Source organism: Notechis scutatus, chromosome 1 (assembly GCF_049901735.1).
Source record: "Notechis scutatus isolate UNSWTSFEM ecotype Mainland chromosome 1, rNotScu1.2, whole genome shotgun sequence".
In the NCBI taxonomy this organism is placed as follows: Eukaryota; Metazoa; Chordata; class Lepidosauria; order Squamata; family Elapidae; genus Notechis; species Notechis scutatus.
This window is the reverse complement of record NC_142009.1, coordinates 238730845-238755862: the sequence shown is the minus strand read 5'-3', so window position 1 is coordinate 238755862 and position 25018 is coordinate 238730845. Positions and strand designations below refer to the sequence as shown.

Below are 25018 nucleotides of genomic sequence, written 5' to 3'. Positions count from 1 at the left end.
CTTATATTTCATCATAGCCTCTTCCTCATCATAATTGACTTGCAGATAGTCCTCAACTTACAACTGTAACTGAGCCCAGAATGATGGTCTTAAGTTGTGATGGTCAAAAAGTAACTCACCATATGAGTTGGCTTGACTTTAGGACCACATCTGGCTTTCCCAGGTGCTGTTATTAAGTAGACAGAAAGAACTGCCTGTTGAATGGGGGGGAGGGGCGCAGGTAGCTCCCTTCTATGCAGAAAGAACTCCAATGGTGGCCTACTGAGGGGGAAAAGCTTCAATCTTTGCTTCCCCCCACCCTCCAGTCCAGTATTGCAGTTCCTTCCTTGCCTGCCAGAGAAACTCCACTCCAAGGACTTCCAGTTTGAGCTTCTTTAGCAATGGACCAAGAACCGTGATCGTGTGCGGTTTCGATCCGTGCTCGAGCTGGCTGGTTTTGGGGCTAAGCCACCCCCTAGAGGTGGTGAAGAGGGGGGAGGTCGCCAGCAGTGTCAAGGAGAGCCGCATCTCTCCTCCCCAGCTGGCCATTACTCCCTTTCCCGAAGGCGGTTGAAGCGGTGGTCAGAAATGGCCACCTCAAAGAAGAACTGGATTGGAAAAGAATGTGCAGGAGGAAGATAAGAAGAGAAAGTTTTGGCTGACCGGGTCAAACTGAAAAAGCAACAACATAAAGTACCCTGGAATTTGAACTATAAGGAATAACATTGCTTCCAAAGAAGGTTTTGAAGCGGCGAATGAGAGAGGGAAGGGAAAGGATTTGGTTTTTTTCCCTTTCCTTCCCCATATTGACAACTAAGAGGTTTAAGTAAGAAACTGACAAAAATCCACTTTGACATTAACAGGCATTTAAGCTGAAAATAAAATGTCAAAGGGATAATAAAGACTTCTGGATTTTCAAAAACCTTTAAAAGAAGGAAAGGAGAGAAAAGGAAAAAACAAAAGGGTGGAATCTGAAAAAATGGAGGAGACCACCTGGAAGTAAAAGGAATTAACAGTGAAACTTTAACAAGATTCCTAAAAGATACATTCCAACTGAAACTTTGTAACAAGATAATAGAACCCCAGGAAGAGAAAGTGGAAAAAAGAAGCAAGAAGAAACAGCTTTGGATTATTTGGGTTACTTGGTGATTTTTGGATTTTTGATTATTGGATCTAAAGGGCTAAACTCAATAGGGTGGTTGTTTAAAAGTTTTTAAAATGGTATCACTCTTGGAAGAACTGAAAATGGAACTTAAAAAACAGAAAGAAGATGCACAAGAAGGAAGAGGTTTTTTTGGCTTCGTATTTCAATTTTTAGAAATGGAGCTCCTGAACTATGAGAAACAAGAAATGCCTGTAGAACAAGAAGGGCGGGACAAAGAAGAAGCCATCTTCAATTACCAAGTAATTCTATGTGGGGAAAGAAAAGGAAAGGGGGGAAAAAGAGTGGAAAATTTAAGATCTGAAAAAACAACCAAAAAAAGAATAGTTTGAAAAGTAATTACAACATTAGGAAGAAACAGAAGAGAGGATTACAGAAGAGAGAATTAGAATTAGAGAGACAAGGGGTCAAAAGGGGAAGGGAGAAGAAGAGGGGGAAGAGGGAAAGGAAAAGAAGTTATAAAGGACAGAAACAGGACAAAGAGAAACAGGGAAAATGTACAAGGATTAAAGGTACAAGCTTAATTTAAAAGACACAGAGATAATGGGCGAAAATTTAATTGAAAGTGGGATTCTACAAGGGTACATAAGATAGTATTGTTATATTAGAAATAGAAATGAACTTAGAAAATATGAAACAAGTGTGATTAAAATGATAGATAAAATACTCATTGTAATGTAATGTAATGTTTGTTAAATAAATGAAATAAAGAGAATGAGAGAATGAAATTAAGAAAGGATGGGATCATTTTAATTATTATAAAAATTTAAGTGAAGAGGAATATGAAAGAAATATGGAAAAATTATGGAAATATTATAAGTGTTCCTAAGGAAGTATGATACCCCATTGAAAAGAAATGTTAAAGATGTTAAAGATTATAACTAACATTAATGATAGAGCTGAATTGGAATAGAATAAGTATTTTATTTATTACTGTTATTTATATATACTTCCTCTTTAAGAACCTAGTGTGTATTTTAAGAATGTACCAAGCAGAATTTGACTAGAAATTATGTGTTATATTGAATTTTATAATTGTAAAGGCATAAATTGAAGTTTAAATAAGAGTTGAATGGACAAAAATTAAAAGATACAAAGGTGTTATACTCCAATCAGTAACTACAGGGGAAAATATTGTTTAATGAGAAAAGAAAATATGAAATTGAAACAGGACAGACAAAAGTATAAATATAATGATTAGAAATATATTGAAACTTAGAAAAAGATATATATAATTGAATTTAGAAAGGAATGAGATAATTAAAAGCAAGGTTGAGAAAACTAAGGGAAGGGAAAAATTACTGAGAAAATGTTAAAATAGTAGTAAGATATGGAATAGAACACAAAGATGAATATAAAATTGAGTTTGTGTCTGTATGGAGAAGTGATAACCGGGGACCATGTTATTCTCAAAAAAAGATATTTTACTTGTATTATGTTTTGTGAAAACCCAAATAAAAATTTTACCAAAAAAAAAAAAAAAAAAAGAAACTCCACTCCAAGTTGGGAGGAATCTCTTTCCAGCAAGCAGCATTTTTACTGTCAAAGATATTGACCAAAAAAGGTCCATCCCAAAATCCAAGCAGAAATTCAAGCTTGGATTTCAAAAAAGTGTTTTTTCAGTCAGCCTTCAGGAACCAGCCAGGTGGCAATGGCTTTGTGAAAGCAATTTAGAATATTATTTCTGTCAAAACATAAACAACTCTCCTCTGTCCTTGCTTCATTTGGAGGGCAGGTTAAATTGTTAGATAATAATAATGTAACAGTACAAAAATAAAAAGGATGCAGAATATGTGGAGGGAAATACGTTAATCTAGAATTTGCAATTTACTTTTCTTTTTTTCCAACTCTGAATAGTAAGATTTAGAGAAAGCACAATTTTAAGAATCTGGTTTCAGGGTTATTTCCAGTCAAAGAATGCAGGGAAGGGAGAGGTGGGGAAGTCTCTTTACCTTTTGAAATAGCAATAGCACTTTGACTTATATAAAGCTTTATAATGCTTTCCAGCCCTCTCAAAGCGATTTACAGAGTTAGCATATTGCCCCCAATAATTTGGGTTGTCATTTTACCCACCTCGGAAGGATGGAAGGCTGAGTCAACCTGGAGCCTGGTGGGATTCGATCTGCCAAATTGCAGTGGGAGTAGCTTGCAGTACTGCACTCTAACCACTGAGCCACCGAGGCTCATCCTATGACAAGGTAAAATCTGGACAAGTACAAGAGTTGATGTTCTCAACTTCATGGTTTAATTTAGGAAGTTACACTATGTACAATATTTTGATTTCCTAATAAGGGGACCAAGCAATACCAGGCATTTTTATTCACTATTCATGAAAGAGAAAAAGCACATGGAATAAAGCTATAATACTCGGGAGGGGGGGGGGTTCACTGACATTGGTCAAGGAAAAGAACACCCCCACATCCAGGGCTTCTGAGAAAAGCTAAAGGACAGTTTATACACAATCAAAAGCTCAAGTCTACACTTTTTCTTTTGCTTTCTGCTATTAATGCAGGAGGTAATGAGGGGAAAAGGCAGACGTCTTCAGCTGAAACTGTGCCGAATGGGCTCCTATGATTGATGAAGCCAGGTTGACCTAGCTTTATTCCTCTTTCCTAATGGGGCTTTAATAGACTTTGTTACCTGGCAGCTTCCCATACATAAAACATTTCCATTTTTTCCCCTGTTGGTATCCTAGACCAATATTTCATTTTTATTTTTTACATCCATTGCATCAAACCAATGGACAGGAGGAAAATGCTTATATAAAAAGTGTTAACAAAATAAGATACAAAAAAACACGAGAGAGAGAAAGAGAGAGAGAGAACAAAAGAAAGAGAGAGAGATAAGGAAGGAGGGAGGGAGGGAGGGAGGGAGGGAAGGAAGGAAGGAAGGAAGGAAGGAAGGAAGGAAGGAAGGAAGGAAGGAAGGAAGGAAGGAAGGAAGTTCTAGAAAATAACCTTGTGTACAAAGTAATTTCTGGAAATTTAATCAGATTGTTTGAAATCCTCTCCCCCTCTTTGTTAAAAACAAAACTTAAATTCAAATGCTGATATGTCATATGTGTCAGTAATTTGTTTTTATGAATAAGCCACAGATGTATCTTTCCAATATTGCACAATTATTGTCTACTGCTCGGGTATGAGAAATTCAGTTTTGATTGTCTTAGTTTTGATTTACAATTCAGAGTGCATAATAAAACAAATAATGTAAATCCCCAATCTGCAATGATTGGTTTTAAGGCTGTGATACACCATTTATTGGACAAACAGTGGGAGTTCCAGCTGAAAATTCAGAAGCATAATCTCCAACAGGAAGATTATTGCAATCAACCCTGTAATTAATTAAATAAAGTATTTTAAAATGCCCAATAGCTGACACAGTCTGATTAGCTAACAATAAAACATACAAAAATCAATTTGAATAAATACACAAACACACGCACACACACACACAAAATTAATAAAATCAATTAAATTGCAAGAGGAAAACAGCCAACAAACAAAGCAACAGGAGGTGGTCATTCCAAAATCTAACTCAGGATGAATTAGAACACAATTAAAAGGCAATTAAAAAACCTGGGAAAATAGAAAGAAATTCACCTGCCTCTGAAATTTTGCTAATGTGGACATTAATTGAGTTTTGCTGTGGAAGGATATATCTCTCTTTCTCCTCCTCGATTGGGAGAGACCAGGATGAGGCCTCATTGGAAAGTCTTAAGGTCCAGATAGATACATTTTATTAAACCATCAGATACAAAGAATCAGGAACACTGGTTAGGTTCCAGTATTGAAGATTTATTCAAGTTTATGCACAAGAATCTGATTAACTAAAGTTCTGCACTAAATTGGCACCAGATTAAGGCCAACAGAATTCAGGAGGTGGTTGAACTTGGATCTCTTGTAGCAACAGAAGGACTCTAAACTGATGACCTGTTTAACTCTGTCCCCAGCTCTGCCTCTCTTCTCCTACATCAACTTTCTATAAGATATTTTGCATATATGAAATAAAGTTTTCTGTCTTTTTGGTAAAGGTTTCCCCTTGTTCAGTCATGTCAAACTCTAGTGTGGGGTGGAATGCTCATCCCCATTTCTTAGCTGAGGGAGGCAGCATGTCTGAAGGTTATATTCCATGGTTATATATAGGTTATATTCCATGGTTATATGCCCAGCATGACTATATGCCAAGATGCACAGAATGCTGTTACCTTCCCCACAAAGCGGTACCTTTTAATCTATTCACATTTGCATGCTTTTGAACTGCTAGAAGGGCAGAAGTTGGTGCAAGTAACAGGAGCTCACCCTGTCATGCGGTGCTCAGGTCTTGAACCTGGGCTGCCAGCATCTTTAACCACTGAGCCATCACACTCACATCATATTAACTTTAAGTTATATTAAATTTCATATTCATTTTATTTCATATTAAATTAATATTAAGCCATACTAAATTCAATATTAAATTTAAATGTCATATTAATTTCACTTTTAAGGTTCTTCGGCATACTTAAAATTTATTTTCTTTGCTTTCTTCTTGGTTAGAGCTCAATAAGTTATGTACCAGATGAGGAAGCTGGTCAAGCAATATATTAAACATTCTAAGAAGAGATCATGGGGAGAATTCTCCCAGATCAAATGGGCATATAGCTACAAACATTGTAGTTGTTCCTTCACACAGATACTTTTGTTGTGGCTCACTGAAAAAGTACAGTAATAAGATAGACTGACAGCTGAAACTACACTGCTTTTATGGAGAGAAACTGCAGAGGGCAGCCCAAGGTAAGAGGAGATAAGTACAGAATATAGTAAGTATGATATTATGTTGTCAGTAGAAGGTACAGTGTAGGCAAGAAAAGAACGAGGGGGTGGAGCAGGCACTTTTGTTCCTTAAAATAAGTGTACTGATTTTTTGTGTGTGTTTAGAATAATGTTATAAATCAGAACGAAGTTATATAAAGAAAAATACTCTCTGCTTTCAAACAAGTGCTTTTGCACAGAACTGAAAATTAAAAAACAACAATGCAGGCAAAATGTGGGTTTCTTCAGATAACTCAGTTGGTTATGTATAACTATATTGAGTTCATGATTTACTATATTTATGTAAGCCAGAATTGGCTGGAATTATTCCACCTATCTTCATAAAGTTCATCTCTGACCCTTTGCTCCTTTGAATTATTTTAATTGAGGGGGAAAATGGAAACCCAACATTCTGCATGAATCAGGAGCATTCGTTCAAAATAAAAATATTTTTTATTTGCTATATAACACAATGCTTTGTTTGCAAGAGGTGCTTTGGAAAATAAATTGACCCCCCTCCTCTTTGTGGCAGCCTCTCAAATACTGGAATACTGCTATCATACCGCCCTCCCCCAGTCCTTCTTTTCTCTAGACTAGCCAAACCCAAATCTATAACTGTTCTTCATGTTTTAGGCTCCAGGTCACCTAAAGCTTCAGAAATATTAACAATTGGAAGCCCTGGAATCTATTTTGACACTTCAAGGAAACAGGGGGCTTAAAACAAAAATTTAAAAAAAAAAATCTTGGATCTTTGTGCTATATTCCCCTAACATCCCATTCCACAGACCTGTCTTTCTTCCACCTTCTTGGAGTATTTGGTATTAGTGTCCCTCCATGTGTACTTCTGTGTCCTCATCTTTCCTGATAAACTGGAAGGTGGGCTGGTTCACTTCTAGTCCCTTCACCTTCTCTTCCAGAAGGGCAATTGGTTTGCAGTTACAGCAAGTGCCCTTCTTGTTGCTTTCAGGGAGGCAAACAAACATGACACATCTCCATCAGATTGCAAGATCCGCCTCTATCTCTTCGTTTCTACGTTGAGCAGAAAGGAAGGAGAAGGGAGTTCTTTCTTGATCTACCTCAGATGAACTCCAGTTTGCTTTCTCTCTTTGCTCCGTCTCTGGAAACTCTCTCCTGGGAATCTTTCAAATTGCTCCAAATTGCTCAGCAGGAAATAATGCTCCAGTCACACAACGGGCAGTCTGCAGCGCTCAGGAAAACTGTTAAGCAGTTTCTCCCCACCCACATCTTGGCTCTTATACTCCATCTCTTCCTTTTCCTCAATTGAACTCCTCCACCAAAACACCTGTTTGCTCTCCCTGCTCACCCATTCAATGACACGGTAATAAGCAGTGCTTCTTAAGCAATTCTTTGCCCTGTTTGTGTCCTACTAAATCTCCGTTGCCCTCTTTTTCTTAGTGTATCAGGAATCACGACTCTTTAACTCAATACAGATTGTAAGTTTTGAACAGGGATGCCAACTGTACACTGGTGTACATGCATGTGCGTACACCATTCTGCAAGAGAATTACAGGCAATCTTTGACTTACAACAGTTCATTTAGTAACCGTTCAAAGTTACAATGGAAACTGGCAAAAGTGACTTATGACCCTTTTTCAGACTTACAACTATTGCAGCGTCCCCCATGGTCACACATGATCACAATTCAGATGCTTCACAACCATCTTTTGCCTTCTGACAAGCAAAGTCAATGAAGAGGCCAGATTCACTTAAAAACCGTTGTTCCTAACTTAATGACTGCAGTGATTCACTTAACAACTGTGGCAAGAAAGGTTGTAAAATGGGGCAAAACTCACTTAACAAATGTCTCACTTAGCAACAGAAATTTTGGGCCTCAATTGGGGTCATAATTTGAGGACTACCTGTACTTCTTTTCCTTCCAATCCCCCACAAGATCTTTATATTTTGATTTGTTTAAAGGTGATTTTTTTTTTATGTTTGGTTGTTGGAGACTGACTGGACATGTCCCTGTAGTTTTTTTGGCAAGTTTTTCAGAAGTGACTTCCCTCCTTCCCAAGACTAAGAGAAAGCGGCTAGCCCGAGGCCATCCAGCTGGCTTCATACCCAAGGGGAGACTAAGAACTCATGGTGGGGTTTTTGTTTTTTTTAAGCTTGAAGCTTTAAACACTAAACTAAACTGGCTTTCTTAAAAATGACTTACCTTAAAGATGATAAAGATTTGCAAAAGGTTATGGAACAAAATCCATTGGTGTGGCGAAAAAGCTGAACCTAGCATTCACTTCAACCTCCTATGTCTTGAGGCACGACCCTCTGGTCCGTGGACCAGCACAGGTCCGTGGCATGCCAGAAACTGGGCCACTCAAACAAGCAAAGGCCCATCTGCAGGATGCAAGCAGCACACTAAACTACACCCCCTTCGGTCTGTGTAAAAAACTCAGTCCCCAAAAAATCAGTCCCTGATGCCCAAAGGATTGGGGGCCCCTGTCTTAAGGTATTGACAGCACATTTCTGAGATGCTCTTGATGAAAATATGCTCATACTCTGCCTTCCAGAGTCAGTAAAACAGCAGCATTATCAAAGCAGCCCATTCCAGCTTCCATTGGACAGGAAACTAAATGACTAAAGTAGCCAAAAGATCTCCCTTTGTTTTGAAGTTGTTTCAACACCTCACTTTCCCCCACATGCTGCTACCTACATATCCTTCTCATTAGTGAAGACATTAGTGACATACTGCCAAGCAATCAATATGAAGCAGATCTAAGTTGTAGGAGAAACATGCACACACACAAAGGAGCGGGGAATGAGAGAGAGAGAGGATACCACACAGAGCACAATCCTTTAGTCATTAGCAGTTGTAGCTTTTAAGATTGTCCTCCAGGCACTCATAAATAGTACAGCCTACCCAAATTCTTTTCTCTCTTGAAACAAATTGGTTATCTTATGCCATTAAATTTAGCTTAGGGCACCTGTTCTTTGTTATCTTGTACATATTTCTTGGCAATTTGCTATTCTAATTTTCCAATCTCTCTGAAAAGATACACACAGTTACAAATCTTTCTGCTAAAAAGAAGTGATAGGTGCTTATTAAACTGGTGAGATGGCCAAATAACTTACATCCACTTACTGCCTGTAGATAATTACTGTATATATCATAGTTTTTATTCTCTATTCAATGTTAATTCACTTAGTGCATTTGAATTTCAAACAACTATAATCATGTGTGAAGGTACAATATTTCCACTGCTTGTGCTGTATACCATCTTTCCCACCACTCTACTTTTATAATAAGGAACAAACACTGGCAACTTCATTATCCTCTAGTTGTCTTACCACACAATCCACAAGAATTAACTGTAATTTTTAGTAACCATTTGTCTGAAATGGTGTAGGGTTTCCTACCTAAGCAGGGGTTTGGACTAGAAGAGCTCCAAGATCCCTTCCAACTCAACTCAACTCAACTCAACTCAACTCAACTCAACTCAACTCAACCCAACCCAACCCAACCCAACCCAACCCAACCCTTCTCTTCTCTTCTCTTCTCTTCTCTTCTCTTCTGTTCTGTTCTGTTCTGTTCTGTTCTGTTCTATTCTATTCTATTCTATTCTATTCTAATCATGTTTAGGACTGGTACACAAAATGTAACTGTAAAACAATTTTGGAAGCTTTTTCCTCATCCATAATCAAAATTTGGTGGTGAAAAGCCCCAAAGTATATTTTGATAGTGCTTTGAATGACTCACTTTTTCATTTGTACCCCGCTTCTAAAGATGGAAATGAAACTGCTACATTGCTCTACTTTGTGTCACTTTCTCCTCCAGCACAGAAGCTTTTATGCATATCACTGAATGCATGAGAGAAGTGGTTGAGACTATGCAAGGCACCTTGATGATACATAAAATATTTCCTCTAAACCAACACTCTAAACAGGGTTGCCTCCACCCTTCAATAAGATAGACACCTCTGTCACTGTGATATGAAGTGTCTTGTCAAGGAGAATTGAGCCAGCTCAGGAAGACTTAGTTGACAAACTTGGAGTCTGCTTTAATGAATAATTTAATTAGTGAATAATTTACTGAGGATAACTTGACTTTTCCCAACTGTTCCAGAGGTCATTTTGGACACAAATTGGCTGTTATTCACAAAAATGTATGTTGGACACAGGGGTGGGATTCCAATATTTTAACTACAGTTCTGTGGGTGTGGCTAGGTGGGAGTGGTTAGGTGGGCATGGCCATGTGACTGGGTGGGCATGGCTTCTTTTTTCTGCAGCACCCCCCACCCCACCCCCCACCCCCCGCGCTCCATTTTTTTGCCTCCTGGGCCTCAGGGAAGCCTCCTGGGAGCCCATTTTTTTCTCCCAGGAGGCTTCCCTGAGGCCCAGGAGGCAAAAAATGGAGTGCAGGGGGGGCGCAGTACCCCCATGCGCACCCCTTTTTGCCTCCTGGGCCTCAGGGAAGCCCCCTGGGTGAAGCAGTAAGACAGCAAGGGGGATCCCGGCACAGCTGATCCTTGGAACAGCTGATTGTCGGGAGGAAAAAAAGAAATACCAGTTTGGCCGAATTGGTAGATTTTTTTTACTACCAGTAAAACGGTAGCATCGGCCGAACGGTAGCATTTTTTACTACCGGTTCACTTGAACCGGGCCAAACCAGTAGAATACCACCACTAGTTGGACATATGTATAAGTTGGGCACTGCAAATCATGTAAGTGTCACTTTCCCAAATATGACAAGTTCAAGAATTTTCAAGTGACTGAAAAACTTGAAAATTGTAGCTTCCTCTGGCAATAATCGGACAGCACTAAAATGTTCTCACAGTTTCTTATCCAAAAGTGTAAAATGTTTTCTTGTGACATAACATTTAAGCAACAGTCTCAAAACTGGCTGTTTTGCCTCAATTTCAAATTTCTGTATATGTTATTTTCATAACACTATGGGTTTTTCCCTAAACCCTTTTGTCTTACCATAGGATTTGGGCTCTTGAATCTTCTACTCTTTTGATTTGCCTGGGCAAAGAACAATCAAGAGGTCAAGCTGAACTTATTTTGCTCAATAGAACAATGTAGGGATGCAAAAATTTTCTACACAGGACTCACTAATACTGCTGCACTGATTAAGAAACCAGCCCCATTCATAGCTGCTCTGTCAGCTTTCACCATTGCCCTGACTTATTGGAACAGCCCACCTGTCCTTGGAGAGTCCTCCTATACTTAGTTGTGTATTAGGCTTGTTAATCTTGCAATCAGAGTATTCGCTCATTAATCACTGGGAATCTCTCTGCTTCTGTAACCAAACAGAAATGATGGATATTTTTCTTCTTGGCATATGAAAATATTCTTTGTTCTCTTCCCTAACTCTGCTTCCCTAGACACAGGACAAAGGAAGATGTATAAAAGTTGTAAATAACTAAACATTTGGACCACTATAGAAAGAATAGGAAAAAATTTCAGAGATGTAGAAATTAAATAATAATCCCTAAAGACTCTTCTCCTTTAAGGCATGTTAGCCTGTTTCTTCCTACTTTCTCACTTTCTTAAACACAGTTTATACCCTTTCACATATGAAAAGTTATTCATTACTTCCTGATTTCTGAAAAATTCTACAAATTGCTAAATCTCTTGGTCTTTGAAATCCAGGTGATAAGATTTGAAGATTGAAAGGCTATGAGTGAAAAGTTCAGATCTGCTATTGCTGACAGAATTGCCAAACCAAAATGGGCACCAGGCTACCATCTAAACTAATGAAAATAACAACTTCAAATATCTTTAATTAACTTTATTGCCAAAGTTAATTGAAAACATTGTGCTTTTAATTAAATGTTAATAGTGTTAAAATCCACATTATAAAAACTCGGTCATGCCTTAACATTGATATAAACATCCACCTTACTATTTTCTGATTATACTGATATCCATATTGGAAACCCATGGCAACGAACAATAAAACCTGGAAACTGACCCTAATGCCTATGGGCAGGTCAAAAATGAAATGAGAAAGGCAGCAACATGTAATTGCATTCATAATTGATGATAAGGTCGGTATCATCCTATGTTTTCTTATATTTATGTTATAGATTCTGGAGGGAGAATAACAAGAAACAGAGAAATCAGGATTGTGATAGAAAGCATTACATACTTACAGTGGACGTTTTCTTTAGAATATGTTTATATACTGTATTTCTTTAGATTTTATGAGGCCACTAATATTTGCATATTTACATGAGAAGTTATAGAGTCCTGATCGTTTGAGACTGCAGATATGATTAAGTTAGAGGCGCAGCAAGACTAGAAACAAGTGTTTCTTAAACAGAATGAAGTTCCAAGAACAATTTGAAACAGGGCATGATGGTTTGATGTTCAAAGGGCAAACCTATTCCATGGGAAACATAAGAGAGCTGTCCGGCCTATAGGATCAAATCCGGGGAGGAGGGTCAGCTTATTATCTAGATTAGCTGATTCCACCATTGAAACTGTTTACGTATCTCATATCTTCTTAACATTTATCTAAAACCTGCTTTTATGTATTATAGACTCATATGACTCTTAAACAAAAAAACTTTATATACAAATCAAATAGTGCTATGGGGAAATACATAAAAATAGTTCCAGCCATTCATCACCAGGCATCACCAAACACCTGTCTGAAAAAACAACAACTAGGTTTTTCTGAATGCCTTTCCAAAGCCAAGCAGGGATGGGGTTGAACAGGCCCCCCTGGGGAATGGTATTCTAGTAACTTAAAGCCATTATTTTATATTCTATAGTCTGTGACATCCTTTCAAGAATTTCAACCGCTGGGTGAACATTCCCTGCTCAGCCAGTCTTCTTAAGGCTAAGCATATCCAGCTTTCTCAATCTTTTCTTTTCCTTAGATGACTCGGTTTGCAATTCCCTTATGGTTCCCACTGCTATCCTCCCAGTCTATTGTAAAACTACGGAGCTCAGAATTGGACACATAATTTAAAACAGAGATCAAATGCCTTCAAGGAGAGGTGGGCTGTTCTTGCCACAGTTAGTAAGTGAATCGCTGCAGTTGTTAAGTTACTGACAGTTGTTAAGTTACTAATCTGGCTTTCCCACTGACTTTGCTTGTCAGAAGGTCGCCAATCACATGATCTTCGGGACACTGCAACCGTCATAAATATGGGTCAGTTACCATACGTCTGAAGTTTGATCACATGGCCAACAGTTGTAATTGTGAAAATAGGGCCTGTCACTTTTTTCAGTGCCATTGTAACTTCGAACAGTCATTAAATGAACTGAACTGAACCTGAACTGAAAACTATGGCACCATTTTCTCCTCATAATTATGCTGTTAAAATCTCAGTGGTTTCCCTGGAAAATCAGCTATAAAGAGGATATCAGCTTTGGAGAAAATTGAAAAAAAATATTTGTATTGACTCGCTTAAAAGTAATTCTGAATTATGCTGCATTTCCTTTGCTGATACCTGCATTATTTCTTTGTTAAATTAAGAAGTGGGAGCATCTGGATAAGTGGATATAAATGGGTTGCCTTGCATCAGATCCAATTTCCTTAAATGCCACAGCTCCCTCCACTGAACTGTTTTGTACTGTTTTGGAGAAGAAACTTGCTTCTTGGAGAACCACAAAAGATTTTCTTTCCCCATTGCAGCAGAAGGAGAGAAGGTTTCTTCCCCCTCCCATAAGGATCAATTCAAAACAACGTATATCAGAGCCACTATTAATCCTATTTCCAACCTTTCTATGACTATTCTAATTCTAATTCTCTCTCTCTCTCCTTCTCTCTCTCCCTCTCCCTCTCACTACAAACTACATCAACAGTGCTGTGCATCTTCCCCCAAAAGAGCAAAATATACCTGTTGTGGAAGTTTAAAATTATGATCATAATTCATAATCCATATGCATCGTGGCCTTACTTTCTATGCTGCTGTTTTATGCATCTTGTAAGAACCCATTTCATAAATAAAGGCAAAGCATGTATTCTGAAGACTACTTAGTGGGAAAATCCAGCTCTTTCTTTCAACTCTTTATTCTTCATAATGAAAAAAACAGAGTGATAATGTGCTAGAGTTAATGCAGAAATTAAACAGGAATAATCTGGAAAGAGGTAACTATGCATGTAGACAGGAACTCATAAATGTAATTATCCATGTCATTTGCACTAAAACAACACATCATAAAGCATTTCTGCCAAAACATACTGGCAAATATCATATGCTTAAAGTAATATCATATGCTTACATATGCTTTTTGTAGATTTTACTTCTGCATTTAACACAATTCTTCCACATAGACTAGTGTCTAAATGTATGGACCTTGGGCTTTCTTATTCAATCTGCCTTTGGATTATATATTTCCTGTCTGGCTGCTCTCAGAGGGTCCGATTAAATAATCATACCTCCTCGGCCCTTATTCTTAACACTGGTAGACCACAGGTTGTGTGCTGAGTCCCTTACTTTATACTCTTTATGTACATTACTGCATTCCCACTCAGTGAACATACTTGTAAGTGGATCATAAGCTTCCTAACAGACAGGAAGCAGTAAGTGAAGCTAAGCAGAATCACATCAGATACCTGTACAATTAGCACAGCCCCCCAAGGCTGGGTGCTTTCTCCACTTCTCTTCTCCCTATACACAGTTGTAGTCAACCTGGTCCCTACCGCCCACTAGTGGGCGTTCCAGCTGTCATGGTGGGCAGTACGGGTTTTGTCCCCTACTTTATAAATCACCATTACTGTGGAACCGGTGGGCGGTTAGAAAATTTTACTATTAACAGAGATACAAAAGTGGGCTGTAGGTATAAAAAGGTTGACTACCCCTGCTATACACCAATGACTGCATCTCAAATGATCCATCTGTTAAACTTCTGAAGTTTGCAGATGATACAACAGTGATTGGTCTCAATCGAGACAACAATGAATCCGCATACAGATGGGAGGTGGTGCGGCCGGAACAATCTGGAACTGAACACACTCAAAACCATAGAAATGGTGGTAGACTTTAGGAAAAACTCTCCCATACTGCCACCTCTTAGCATACTAGACAACACAGTATCAACAGTAGAGACCTTCAAATTTCTAGGTTCTATCATATCTCAAGACCTAAAATGGACACCTAACATCAAAAACATCATCAAAAAAGCACAATAAAGAATGTTCTTTCTATACCAACTCAGAAAGCTCAAACTGCCCAAGGAGCTGCTGATACAGTTCTACAGAGGAATTATTGAGTCTCTCAACTGCACCTTTATAACTGTCTGATTTGGTTCTGCAACCCAACAAGACAGACTTCAGAGGATAATTAGGACTACAGAAAAAACAATTACTACCAACCTGCCTTCCATTGAGAACCTGTATACTGCATGAGTCAAAAAGAGGGCTGTGAAAATATCTACAGACCCCTCACATCCTGGACATCAACCGTTTCAACTCCTACCCTCAAAACGACGTTGCACACCAGAGCAACTAAACACAAGAACAGTTTTTCCCCGAAAGCCATCACTCTGCTGAACAAATAATTCACACAACACTGTCCAACTATTTACAAAGTCTGCACTATTATCACTATTAATCTTCTCATCACTCCTATCACCCATCCCCTCCCACTTGTGACTGTATGACTGTAACTTTGTTGCTTGTATCCTTATGATTTTTATTGACTGTAATGATTTGATTGCCTATTTGTACCCTATGACTATATTAAGTGTTGTACCTTATGATTCTTAACGAATGTATCTTTCCTTTTTATGTACTCTGAGAGCATATGCACCAAGACAAATTCCTTGTGTGTTTCATCACACTTGGCCAATAAAGAATTCATTCATTCATTCATTCATTCATTCATTCATTCATTCATTCATTCATGCCAGTAATACTATTATTAAATTTGCAGATGATACAATAGTGGTGGGACTCATCTCCGGGGGATGGGGTGAGCCTGCCTATGGACATGAGGTTGGACTGGTTGCTTTTGTGGTATGGAGACAATATCTTAGTCTTTAACACCAATAAGACCAAGGAGCTTATAGTGGACTACAGAAGGAATAGATTACACATCCAGCCCTTGAGTATCAATGGAGACCAAGTGGAGGAAGTGGCCAGTTTTAAGTTTTTGGGTGTTATCATAAAAGAGGACCAGATCTGGGGTGCTCACATTGCAGCTAACAACTTCCTTGTTTAGCAACAGAAATTTTGGACTCAATTGTGGCTGTAAGTAGAGGGATTGCGTGTACATACCGATAGCTTGCCAATGCTGCATATGTCTACAAATATTGCAAATAAGCAGAAGTATAAAAAAGGGAGAAAAATCAATAGTTCCATTTTATTTTCCTTCCCCATTTTTTATATTTTAATTTTTACACACACATGCACACGCACGTACACACACTAATAAATACCCCCTGAATTTGTGTGGTTTTTCATTTTTTTCATCTCTGTATTAATTTGGTATAAATCTTGATGCACTGTATAGTTTCAATACAGTGATGTTTATATACTGTGATTAAAGTACATGTACGATATAGTAGGCAACTGTGTCACAATTTAATGCTTATATATGATTATATTATTGTAGTATAGAAAAGGCTATTAAAAATCCGTGAATATATAAAAACTTTTTTGGACAAAAGTTTCTTTCACACCATCATTTTAAGATAAGGGACAAGAGCTGAAATGATGGGATAAATGCTCAATCCTTTTCAAAAAGGATGCAAAATAAACCATTTTCAAATGAATAACAATGAAATTAATGTTTTTGTATTTGCATGTGTCTGGCAGTCCAACAAAGGGAACTCATTTTAAGACTTCGGCCTCATTGTGATATCAGGTATTGTATCAAATATTTTGAAAGCTGAAAGCTGAAGAAAGTAACATTTCTTCTTCTAAAGTCAGTGGAGGAAAAAAAATGATTGGCAGAGAGAAACAAGAAGAAAAAAAATATTACAATACATGTGAAACCTAGGTAAGCCTTCCTTTCTTAATCTGGGTACCTGCAGATATGTTTCTAAGACTTTCAGTCAATAGGATTTAAAGTCCATACAGATGGACAGAGTCTAGTTTGGAGAGCTGACACAAGTGCTGTCATGTTGGATACTGGAATCTGGGGAAATTGGAGATAGAGGGGAGGGAGGAACCCACTATAATCCAAGTAAGATTCTTTGAAGAAATGATTAAGAGAAGCTAAAGAATTGGAAGCGGTTTATGATGAAAATCCAGGAAAAAAGGGATCCGAATGATAGAAGAATGTGTTAGAAAGAAGTCAGACAGAATTCAGAAGAAGGCATCTGCATTGGATATCTGATGTGATAGGAAAACTAAATAGGCAAACAGTAATTTATCCATCCTTCCTCCTCTCACTTGATCTTAGGCAAAAAGATAAGAAGTGATACATTGTATGCATATACAGTATGTATGTATATACACACACACAAGTGTACATGTACACACACATATATACACACATGCACGTATACACAGATGGAAGTATCTGTGTGCACTTTTATGCATACATCATGCACAGAGATTTTTACAATGAAATTATAGGCATAATTGTATGATGTAGGGTGAAATCAGTTCTGGCATCACAGTGTGTTCTTTTCTTTTTCCCTCATTTTTGATTCTTTTATACATAGGTTTTTAGTGAAAAGTTAAATATTATGGGACAAACCGTCTTTAACAAAATTCTATGTTTGCTTCGTAAAGCTAATGAGGATAGGGGTTTATTTGCAGATGCCTGCTAGATAGCTGATTTTTCAAATTAAGCTTTAATAATAATTTACAATATTTGTTGTTCCACCTTGTCTGGAGCAACTGAGCAACTGAGCATTTCAAGGAAAAGGTCTGTGGGTGCAGGAAGGATTCAGTATCCCTACTAATTTTTTTCCGACAAGTACCCATCCATATAATGGCAAACACATATACTCACTTAAGATACTTTTGTTTCCTATTTACTTCCTAATTAAAAATAGAACTTTTCTTGAACAAGCATTGAAGTCCCATTCATTTCAATAGACCACAGTGACATTTTATAAATTTAGCCATCTTTGTTCCTATTCAATATACATAAAAAAACAGCAACTTCCTATAATTTTAACTGCTACAATGCAAAAGAAAATCAAGTTCAGCTGAAAAATGCACAAGTTTCTTTCTTTCAAACACATTATGAAACTCTCAAGAATTCTGCAAAGTAAGTAGGAAAAGATTTCTCATTCCTCCTTCCCCTGCTCTTTTTTCACCATTAGCCTCTGAGAAAAATAATCCTCCTATATTTAATTGGCAGCAGTTCTCTCGTTGAATTAATAATGCCTGCTGCAGTCCTGCCTAGCTTCTCTAGGTCACCAGTACTCACCAGTTTTTTCCTTTGCAGTTGTTGTTAACAACTCCATTTAACACTAACGCTTCCAATACCTATGTTCACCGTCAGGGATTTTTGCAATTGGCTTGAGATAATATTGGCCTGTCTGTTTTACTGTACTTTGCTACTTTACTCCTAGCAGCACATACCTTTCTCCAGAGGTGGTAGCTGGTTCTAGAGGAAATGTTGAGTAGTTTGGAGAACCAGCAAATGCTACCTCTGACTGGCCCCGCCCCCACCTATTCTCTGCCTCCTGAGTCCCAGCTGATTGGCTGGGTCTTCCTTTGTTCTTCCCCTGCTGGAAAGCAGGTTAGTGGGGTGGGGAGGGAGTGGGATTTTGCAGTAACCTTCCCCCAGGAGTGGGGAGGGAATGGAGATTTCACAGTATCCTTCCCCTGGAGTGGACTGGAAATGGAGATTTGACAGTATCCTTCCCCTGCCATGCCCACCAAGCCACGCCCACAGAACCGGTAGTAAAACAATTTGAATCCCACCACTGCCTTTCTCTATGCTCAGGTGTTGCCAGATTGAATAAATGAGAAATTATATTACAATTTCCAAGTGTTCTCTCCAAAGTAATTTTTTTTAAAAAAATCCAAGAACAAAACCAAAAACAAACAAGTCAACCCAACTTCACCAAACTTTCATATGCAAAAAAACAGGAATTTGGGCTAACATGTCCTATTCCCAAATCCTATTATGTTGCCTTATCATGGCATGGTAGGGAAATGTTCCTGGAAGAGATAAGAGGAATGCTGAGAGTATAAATCAAGAGTATATAACCCCAGCAGGGTTACCCAGGTTCATCCCCAGCTGCCTAGTCAAAGTATCTATATTGGGCAGCAGCAACATAAGAAGATGCTGCAGATCAATGATTACTTTAGTGAGAATGGCAAATACATTATTTCACATTGTGGGGGAGAAGGCATTAGCAAACCACACCTGTACTTTACCAAGAAAATCACATGGAAAGACAATCTACAGTGATTGATGATATAGTGCTGGATGATCAATACTTCAGGTCAAAGGGCACTCAACATGCTACTGAGGAAGAGCCACTGGTGCAGAAGAGGAGCTTGATGAGTTTATGATCAATTTGAAATGGACAGACCATACAAACACAGTCTGCTGCTCATTGCTGAAGTTGGAAACTTTAAGGAGAAAAATGTAGTTGGACTATATGGGCTAAGAAACTGAAATTAAGAAGAAGAGTGACATATATCAATTTTTGCCAGTTCCTTGAACAACTAAAACAGTATATATATATATACTGGGAAGAGGTTGGTTCTTCCAAAAAAAAAAAAAAGAAGAACCAACCTCTTCCCTGGTCCAACACCTCAAAGCCACAGGACATGAGATTGACTTTAAAAATACCAGAACTATCGCCAAAACTGAACACCACAGCAGCAGAATAATCAGAGAAGCCATAGAGATAGAAAAACGCCCACACAGCATGAATAAAAGAGATGACACCTCCCGCTTACCAGCCATTTGGAAACCCGCCTCATGAACAGACGAGTACCCAACATGATAAATGACACCAGACCCACACCCATGAGTGCCACACAAGATGCCACCACCACACTTCCACGTAAAAATCAGACTCACACCCACACAGAAGATGAGACACGACCACAGACCAGAAGCCGCACTGCAGCTGCATCACTACCCACTTCAAACTCCTCTGAACCATACATGAAGCGAACTGACCCCCACCACGAAGATGTGGCACGACCACGAACTCGAAGCCAAACGAACACAGACCCAGACCCCAAACTCAAAGCCATATTAAAAACCCAAAATGCTACATCACAGCCACCCGCTCAGGACATCACATCAGAAAACTCAAGAAATTACACCTCAAGAACTCAAGAAGTCACAACACAGCAAATGACCCAGGATATCACAGCACAAGACCAAGGATACCACAGCAATAAATCTCACAAGGTCATCACACAAACCCATTACCCAAGCTGTTACTACACAGGAGGCTAATCGAAAAGAGATCAAAACACAAACGACCCAGGAGATTACAACGCAAGACCCAGGATACCACAACAAAAGAACTCACAAGCCCATCACACAACCCATTACCCAAGCCGTTAAAACACAAGAGGCTAACGACCCAGGAGAGCACAAGATCCAGGATATCTCTACAACAAAAGGCCATTACACAGCCCATTATACCAACATCAACTCCATCAACCAATCAAGAGGCTGCAGCACAGCCAACCAGCCCAGCACACCATCCCCCACCACTTGTATATATAGAGATGGCAGCTCCGGTCACACACTGCTTGCACTGGCACTAAGCCGAAAGCACCAGCCTGAAGATGGCGAGTGGGACCTCGCCGAAACGTTGCCTAGATACTTTGAATCTTACGCGGGAGAAAACCCGAATAACCAAAGATCCACATACAAATACCCGCGAGAACCTCAGAAAACATATAGATAGATAGATAGATAGATAGATAGATAGATAGATAGATAGATAGATAGATAGATAGATAGATAGATAGATAGATAGATAGATAGATAGATATAGAGATAGAGATAGAGATAGAGATAGAGATATAGATATAGATATAGATAGATATAGATGTAGATGTAGATGTAGATGTAGATGTAGATATATAGATATATAGATATATAGATATATAGATAGATAGAGATATAGATATATAGATATATAGATATATAGATATATAGATATATAGATATATAGATATATAGATATTGTGTACATCATTGGTATTAAAAGGTGCTGGAATAGCTCAGTTTTAATAGCAAAAATGTGCTCAGGGACTAACTGTGGAACAGATCAGAAATTATTCGTGTTCATGTTCCAAGTTAAAGCAAAAAGAGAGACTGATAAATATTTTAACAGCAAAACCTATGTTGGTTCTCTTTAAATAACTTAAAAATATTGACAAATAAGGATAAAAAGAAATAGAAAGAAGAATTAGACAAATTCTGTATTAGTCTGCTTAGTGTTTATGTTTTCTTTAAAATCTATCTATCTATCCACACAGACATATGCATACATACATACATACATACATACATACATACATACATACATACACACATACACACATACATACACACACGCACACACAGAGGGCAGGACTGGCCAAGTTAATATTTAATTTTAGTTTAATTTTAATGGAACAAATGCCCCAGATCTCCTTGCTAAAGTCATATCTTTCTTATGATGATGATGTTTATTTTTTTGATTTTAAATAATAACATTTATTAATTATGCTCAGTATATATTCAGATGGGTTTATATTATTTACATATGATTGTGGGAACTTAAGAGTTATCATTTAGAATCCTTGCAATCTTGGGGAGTTCTTGATATAATTCATAGTACAAAATTAATAGAGGTTTCAATTACTTTTTCAGCACTTAAGGTGGAATATATTTAGGCCTATTTGGCAAAATGTTTAAATTTATTTTTTAAATCTCATAAGAAATTGACCTTTAGGAACAATTCTTGTCTAAACATTTCTAGTAATGCCTTTAAAAAAAGATTTATAATGGACTACTCAAAAAATATTTTAAAAACACTAGCTGTTATGTTTTCTATGGAGAAATAAAAAGGAATTTGGGTACATGTAGTATGGGCATATTTATTTACAATTCTTAGTGGTTGGATGTTATCACTATGGTGAATTAGGTACTTAGAAGGCAGTTACGAATTAAAGATGTTAATAATGTTCTATTAAACTATATTCCAAAAAATCTGGAAACTTTTAAATATATGTAGAACTTTGAATGTATCATGATTGAACTTTTGAGAAAAAGATTGTTCTAATCTATACTAATCAAAGAATGATGGTCCCAGACACTAAAAGGTGATTTAACGAAATTGGTCAAACCTCATCAACTTCAGATTTGTACTAAAGAAGAGGCAAGATACGATAATATGATTTCACATAATCTAAGTTTAATTCTTTGTTTAAAATTTTAATCATTGTGCTGAATTTAAAGAAAGCTATATATTTTTAAGAGCAGAGCCTAACACTTTTTAAAATATTTTTTTTTAAAAAATACATATTTAGAATTTAATTTAGGTATGTTTGGCATTTTTCCTTTTCTTAGTTGTTGATACATAATCATGTCAAATAAATGTTGATTAATCTGATTATTTTCAATGAAAGAATGAAAATTAATGAAGAATACATGAGAATGAAAATTCTGAATTTAGGACTTACCATTTTTTGACAGTGTGAATAGCAAGTCTCGATGCTGCAAAAAAATTCTTATGTTTCAAATTCAAAACAATTTTCATGAAAATCAACAAAAGAAGTAACAGGAACAAGAATGAAAGTAGGATGTAAGAGAATGATTACTGCAAAAACTTGGGTGGGGGAACTAAAATATAATGGACAGTATATCTACAGAGAAAAACTTAATTGCAAAGAATGTATGCAAAGACAGCAGTCAAGTTAAAAAAAGAGGCAGAGAAAAGTGATGAAGCGATTTGAGATCAAACTGAAGTGAAAGAGTGGTGCTGCAAAGAGTATTTTGACAATGATCGCTCTACAGTTTAGTTCTGGTAAACTGTAGAATTGGAACTAATGCTTATAACGCTAGCATCCAAGAGAAAAAAAAATGATGAAAAGAAAGTGATAAAAATTGACAATGTTGATAAAGAAATGGTAAAAGTGAAAATAGAAAGCTGGGAAAATATTAACATGTAGGCTTGGTTTGCTTATAGGGTGCGTAACTTTGTGTGAAACCTGCACTTATGTCTGACAATCTGACTTGGGCCCAACCATAAATGTCATTGTTATATTGCTACTCAAAAGGAAGCAGAACAACAACAAAGGTGGCTAAATGTCCTTAAGAAGTCGATTGGCAGAATTCTGATTGAAAAGTTACAGGAGGGCTGATGAGCAAATTTGTGAAATGCTGAGCAGGATGTATGCAAACTAGATTTTTCCTTTTCATCACTGAGAATTGTATGATCATGAGAAAGTTTATTATTTATTTATTTTATTTATAGAAAGTATATGTTAAACTTGATTAACAAAATGTTCTGCTTGAATATGTTGCTGAATGTGATAAAGGATGCCTGTGTGAGAATAAATGGAATACTTAATGAATGGCTCAGGATTGGGCAAACACTAAGAGAAAGATGCACAGTGTCCCTTGGTTGTTTAATATATTCAAGGATAAATATATACAGAATGCTTCTGACGATGTTAAAAATGTGAGGATTACAGATATAGATATAAATATAAACAGACGTTTGTATACTGATGAGGATGGGCTGTTGGCTGAGAGTCTGAATGGTTTTCAGTGAAGGTTGGATTATATGATGAAATGAGAAAGACAGACCTGAACTTCAAGGTAAGTAAGACCAAAGCAGTTACATCTGACAAAATTGAATGCACGAGTTTGTTTCAAATGGTAACAATTAGAGCAAATACATGACTTTATGCACTTTGATAAAATATTTACTAAAAATGGGAATAGGATTGGGTGAGGTGAAATAATTTTGTATGCTATGTTTCCTTGTATAAGCACAGCATTTCTATATGTTTATTTATGCATACATCTTCTCTGTATCTCTTGGTTTTTTTGGCTAGCATAACTGCATGACCTTTGACCAATGTAATCTATAACTGGTTTGTGTGCTTGGTCTCATCATATCTGGATGGATCAATGACTTACCATAATCCACTAGCTTTTGTTTAATAAAAGCCATCATTTGGAGTATCCCCAACTTGCTTGTGTTCTTGTGATTTTTACCAGAACCATCTGATTTTTTAAAATTTATTTATTAAATTTATGTACCATCCATTTCACTGTCCAAATACCAGAAACTGAAACTGAGAAAGCCAGAGAAGTTTTATTTTCTGCTGCCGAGACTACCCAGGAATGGCTGGCCATTGCTATGTAGACCTAGCAAGCAATTTTCACATTCATAGCCATAACAATTCTGCTTCAAACTGGAAATCCTTGCCCAGCCATCACTTCTGCTTTGGGGAATACAAAGCACATTATATGTGACATGTAGCCCAGGCCAAAAACCTCATCACATCATTATCAAAGAAGACAAATTATAATAATAGCAAAAAACATGTTAAGGGACTTAGCCAATCAAGGAAAAGTTCCTAGTATAGAGAGTGCTCTAAAGGCAGATAACAAATGTCTGAGATGGGAAGCAACCAAATTAACAAGGCAAATCTCATGGATAGGAAAAGAAAGGCACATTTATTATTCTGTGTGATTGCAAGCTGGGTGATGACAGGGAAAGCCTGGGGTGGCACACTGAGAATTCACACAGTAACTTAGAACAAGTCACCATCTACAATGATTTATGTTCTAATCCAGCAGTGGGTGCAAATTGCAGCTGTTGTGATACAGGGAAAAATAAGTTGTGGAAATGAGATATACCAGCTAGTGCAAAGAAAAGAGCAGATAAAAGCTCTTAGTACACATTAGAATGAGTATTGTACTTTATGCTGCCATGGAAACAATTGCCTCGCCCTCTCCCTCACTTGTAGTAGTTGTCTGAAACGTGGAAAGTATTTTATGAATATCATATATTCTCCCCCTAAAATATTTTAGCAAACATTTGTATTAAGTATAAATATTCCTCCCCCCCCCCTTGTTTGCTGGAAAGCTAAACTATGGCTGCAAAAGCAGAAGAATGGAAGGCATGCAACTGTTTTAGAAACCTTATGATTCAGTCAGTTAACAGCATTCGTATTCTGCCTCGATAAGAATTATAATTTTCCACACACTTTACTTGGAACTTA

The 25018-nt window shown here is 37.4% G+C and overlaps 1 protein-coding gene across 16 annotated transcripts in view; it reads right to left on the bottom strand.

Moving 5' to 3' along the window:
* The window catches only part of BRSK2 (BR serine/threonine kinase 2), a 466168-nt gene that overhangs the window by 185481 nt on the left and 255669 nt on the right, over nt 1–25018 (bottom strand). The window contains exon 1 of one of the 16 annotated variants that reach the window (XM_087950849.1): nt 6719–6847. The exons of the other annotated variants lie outside the window; for them this stretch is intronic. Coding sequence (XP_087806975.1) covers nt 6719–6787 — 69 coding nt within the window. The 5' untranslated portion in view covers nt 6788–6847. Of the gene's footprint in view, nt 1–6718; nt 6848–25018 lie in introns of those variants that run through there. 16 annotated transcript variants of the gene reach the window in all.